This window comes from Condylura cristata, unplaced genomic scaffold (genome assembly GCF_000260355.1).
Source record: "Condylura cristata isolate star-nosed mole 26May11 unplaced genomic scaffold, ConCri1.0 scaffold00025, whole genome shotgun sequence".
NCBI classification, from domain to species: domain Eukaryota; kingdom Metazoa; phylum Chordata; class Mammalia; order Eulipotyphla; family Talpidae; genus Condylura; species Condylura cristata.
In genome coordinates, this window is record NW_004567126.1 from 30,975,691 (window position 1) to 30,979,892 (window position 4,202).

The 4,202-nt window shown below is 72.7% G+C and overlaps 1 protein-coding gene across 1 annotated transcript in view; it reads left to right on the top strand.

The window, feature by feature from the left end:
- The window catches only part of POLRMT (polymerase (RNA) mitochondrial (DNA directed)), a 12,242-nt gene that overhangs the window by 6,704 nt on the left and 1,336 nt on the right, over positions 1–4,202 (top strand). Inside the window, exons 9-17 of the mRNA XM_012729440.1 lie at positions 1,251–1,475; positions 1,610–2,398; positions 2,615–2,737; positions 3,008–3,130; positions 3,220–3,399; positions 3,574–3,660; positions 3,742–3,855; positions 3,930–3,982; positions 4,062–4,191. Of these exons, the coding sequence (XP_012584894.1) occupies positions 1,251–1,475; positions 1,610–2,398; positions 2,615–2,737; positions 3,008–3,130; positions 3,220–3,399; positions 3,574–3,660; positions 3,742–3,855; positions 3,930–3,982; positions 4,062–4,191 (1,824 nt within the window). The remainder of the gene's footprint in view (positions 1–1,250; positions 1,476–1,609; positions 2,399–2,614; positions 2,738–3,007; positions 3,131–3,219; positions 3,400–3,573; positions 3,661–3,741; positions 3,856–3,929; positions 3,983–4,061; positions 4,192–4,202) is intronic.

Consider the following 4,202-nt stretch of genomic DNA (forward strand, 5'->3'; position numbering starts at 1 on the left):
CAGGAGCCCTCCTGGCTGCCCTGGTCCTGTCTGGCCGCGGCCGCTGCCCGGCCCGCCCGGGCCTACCTGCCCGGCTGTTCCGTCGGCCGTCCGCGCTCCCCTGGGGTCCAGGTCATTCTCAGGAGACTTGGATTCTGCCGGGCTGGTGGGGTGGCGCCTGGGGAGGGCCGGAGGGCAGGCGGCAGAGGCTCTTCCTCCTGTCGGCCTGCGCGACGGGCAGCCGTGAGCAGCGCCTGACGCGTGGCCGGCCGGTGCCGCCGCAGGACCGTCCCGCGTCCTACCCCAAGCTGCACCTGCCCCTGAAGACGCTGCAAGACCTCTTCCGGAAACAGCTGCGCATCGAACTGGCCACCGTCGTCCATGTGCAGTCCGTGGACAAGGCCCCGCCGGAGACCACGGAGATCCTGCGTGCGGTGAGGGGCCAGCTTCGGGGGCCTGGGGGTGGACTGGCGATTCGGGGCAGTCTGGGCGTGGCACCAGGGAGGGGGTGCCCCCCCCCGGCCTTCCGCCCACCCTGCCTTGGGGCCGTGTCCCTCCCGTGGCCTCTGGAGTCTCTGCCCGGGGTCCTGAGGACGTGGTAGTGACCTCGCTCCTCCCTCCTCGGCAGCGGAAGGTCCTGGCCGAGCTGCGTGCGCAGTGGGAGGAGGCACTGGCCCAGGCTCTGCAGGTGGCCAAGGTCCGAGAGGCCCGAGCCGCCCACGAGGGCTTCCCCTCCGTCTTCCCTTACCTGTGCCTGCTCGGTGAGCAGGAGCTGGTGCAGCTGCTGCTGCAGGTGGGTGCGGGCGCCCGGGGGCGGGGGGCGGGGGGGGCGGAGGCTTACAGCGCCGCCCCAGAGCCTGCAGACGCTGTCCCCGCACGGAGAGTCCTTGCTGTCGGTGGCGCAAGAGCTGGGCCTGCGGGTCTTCAACCGCTACACGGTGCAGAGGAAGCGGCTCACCAAGCAGGTCGAGCTGCTGGAGCAGCGCTACCACAAGTACCTGCACCTGCTGGCGTCCGACACCCAGGTGAGGCCCACGGCCAAGGCCGAGCGGTGCCCGGGGACCCCCAAGACCGGGGCCCCCCAAGACCGGGGCACCCAGCGGGGAAGTCGGCGCCCCGCGCTCCTTCCCTGGGGTGTCTGGGTTCCCCCCAGCCCTGCCGCTTCAGTTTCCCTTTCCTCGGCCACAGACAACAGTCGTCCTCCCTGCGGGTGTGGCGGGGCGCCCCGCGCTCTGCCCGCCCCCACCTCTGACCCAGCCTGCTGCCCCCAGGTGGCGACACCCTGCCTGCCAAGGCAGCACTGGGAGGCACTGGGGCTGCCCGAGACCCCCCCCGAGCAGCCCTGGCCTCTGCCTGTGCTGGTGCAGCTGGGCAAGCAGCTGGCGGAGGTGCTGGTGAAGGCCATACAGATGCCCAACTGCCTGGCCACGCCGCATGGCGACCAGAGGAACATCCCTGTGCTCTACCACGCCTACTCCTTCCGAAGCTACCGCCAGGTGGGTGCCGGACAGCCCCCCGCGCAGGGGCCTGACGTGAGGCCGTGGCCCCGGGGAGAGCGGGGCGCCTGCCAGCGCGCGTCAGGTGTCTGCCGGGGTCGCCTGCGCGTTGACCCGCCGCCCGCCGCCTCTAGATTGGGATCCTGAAGCCGCACCCGGCCTTCACGCAGCTGGTGGAGCGTGCCGCCGAGCGCGTCCTGACCTTCGAGGCCAGCGAGATGCCCATGCTGTGCCCGCCCCTCCCCTGGATGTCGCCGCACTCGGGCGCCTTCCTGCTGAGCCCCACCAAGCTCATGCGCTCGATGGAGGGCACCACGCAGCACCAGCGCCTGCTGGACAGCTGCCCGCCCGCCGACCTGCACGGCGCCCTGGACGCGCTCACCCAGCTGGGCAACTGCGCCTGGCGTGTCAACGGGGTCGTGCTGGACCTGGTGCTGCAGCTCTTTACCGACAAGGGCTGCCCGCGCCTGGGGGTGCCGGCCCCCGCCTCCGAGGCGCCCCCGCCGCCCTCCACGCGCCTGCCCCGCGACACCCCGCCTGCCCACAAGGCCGAGGTGCGCCGGGAGCTGGCCCGCTGCCTCAAGGTGGCCCGGGAGATGCACAGCCTGCGGGCGGACGCGCTGTACCGCCTCTCGCTGGCCCAGCACCTGCGAAACCACATCTTCTGGCTGCCCCACAACATGGACTTCAGGGGCCGCACCTACCCCTGCCCGCCGCACTTCAACCATCTGGGCAGCGACCTGGCACGCGCCCTGCTCGAGTTTGCTGAAGGCCGCCCGCTCGGGCCCCACGGCCTCGACTGGCTCAAGATCCACCTGGTGAACCTCACCGGGCTGAAGAAGCACGAGTCGCTGCAGGGGCGCCTGGCCTTCGCCAACGAGAGGATGGACGACATCCTGGACTCTGCCGACCGGCCCATGACGGTAGGGCCACGCTGTGTCCGCCGCGGCCCTCGGACGGTCCCCCACCTCGCACCCGCGCCCCTCCCCGGGCAGACCGCTGCGGTCGTCTGCCGTGCTTCTGCTGGCCCGGCCGGGGCCCCGGCCCCTTCACCCCGGCCTCTCCCGCCGCCCAGCCTCTTGCCCACCGGCCCCGGGACCCGGACCAGGCCCAGCCAGCACCTGCCCTCCTCGCTGCAGGGCCGGAAGTGGTGGATGCAGGTGGATGAGCCCTGGCAGGCCCTGGCCTGCTGCATGGAGATCGCCCGGGCTACGCGCTGCCCCGACCCCGCCGCCTACATCTCCCACTTCCCTATTCACCAGGTGAGCTGGAGGGGACCTTGCCGTCGGGTGGGCCTAGCTTGTGGGGGCTTGATGGCAGGCCCGAGGACAGTGTGTGTCCAGCTCCTGCAAGTCCCGTCTGTGCTGTGCGACCAGCTCCGGGGCCAGCTCCCTGCCCGACCCCGACCCCGCAGCCCTCAGCAGTGGCATCTGGCGGGGCCGGGGGAACCCGGGCTGTGGCTCGTTGCCTGGCGCTGCCCTCCGAGCCCCCGGCCCCGTGCCGACGTGACAACACCCCATCCGCATCCCCAGGACGGCTCCTGTAATGGCCTGCAGCACTATGCCGCCCTGGGCCGGGACAGCGTGGGCGCTGCGGCCGTCAACCTGATGCCCTCGCACCTGCCGCAGGACGTGTACAGCGGCGTGGCCGCGCAGGTGGGCACCGACGGCGTGGGGCAGTCGGGGGCCCCGGCGAGGTGAGGGGGGCCCGAGGGCCCGGCGCCCTGACCCCCAGGCCCGCCCAGGTGGAGGTGTTCCGCAGACAGGACGCCGAGCAGGGCGTGCCCGTGGCCCAGGTGCTGGAGGGCTTCATCAGCCGGAAGGTCGTCAAGCAGACGGTGATGACCGTGGTGTACGGAGTCACCCGCTACGGGGGCCGCCTGCAGATCGAGAAGCGCCTGCGGGAGCTGGACGGCTTCCCCCAGGTGGGCGCCCCCGCCCCTGCTTCCTCCCCGCCCCGCCCACTGCAGCGCCCCCGGTCAGGGCCGCGGCCAGCAGGGGCTGTGGGGCCCGGACCTCCTCCTTCCGCCTGAGAGGCGGGGTGGGGATCCGAGCTCCTGGCGGGCCCCCACCTGACCGCGACCGTGTCCCCACCCAAGGAGTGTGTGTGGGAGGCCTCGCACTACCTGGTGCGGCAGGTGTTCAACAGCCTCCAGGAGATGTTCTCGGGCTCCCGGGCCATCCAGGTGTGTGGCCGGCGGCCCTGCAGGGGGAGGGTGACCCGGGCGCCCGGGCCGGAGCCCGCCTGAGCCCGGTGCCTCCCGCAGCACTGGCTCACCGAGGCCGCCCGGCTCATCTCGCAGTCCGGCTCAGCCGTGGAGTGGGTCACGCCGCTGGGCGTCCCCGTCATCCAGCCCTACCACGTCGACTGCAAGGTCTTGGTACGTGCAGGCCCGGCCCCGCCCGCCCGCCCCTGCCCAGCGGGCCGGCTCACCCCTGCCTCCCCTCCCGACAGATCAACGGGGGCATCCAGACGCTCACCCTCAGCAGCAGCGGGGACACCAGTCAGTGAGTGCGCCCGGGGCTGGGGCGCGGCGGCGGGCGGCGCCTGGGTGACCTGGCTGCCTCAGCGCCACTGTCCCCCCAGAAGGCCCAACACGCTGAAGCAGAAGAACGGCTTCCCGCCCAACTTCATCCACTCGCTGGACTCATCGCACATGATGCTCACCGCCCTGCACTGCTACAGGTGCGCGGCCCCGGGGCCCCGCTCGGGGAGGGCTGCTGCGGA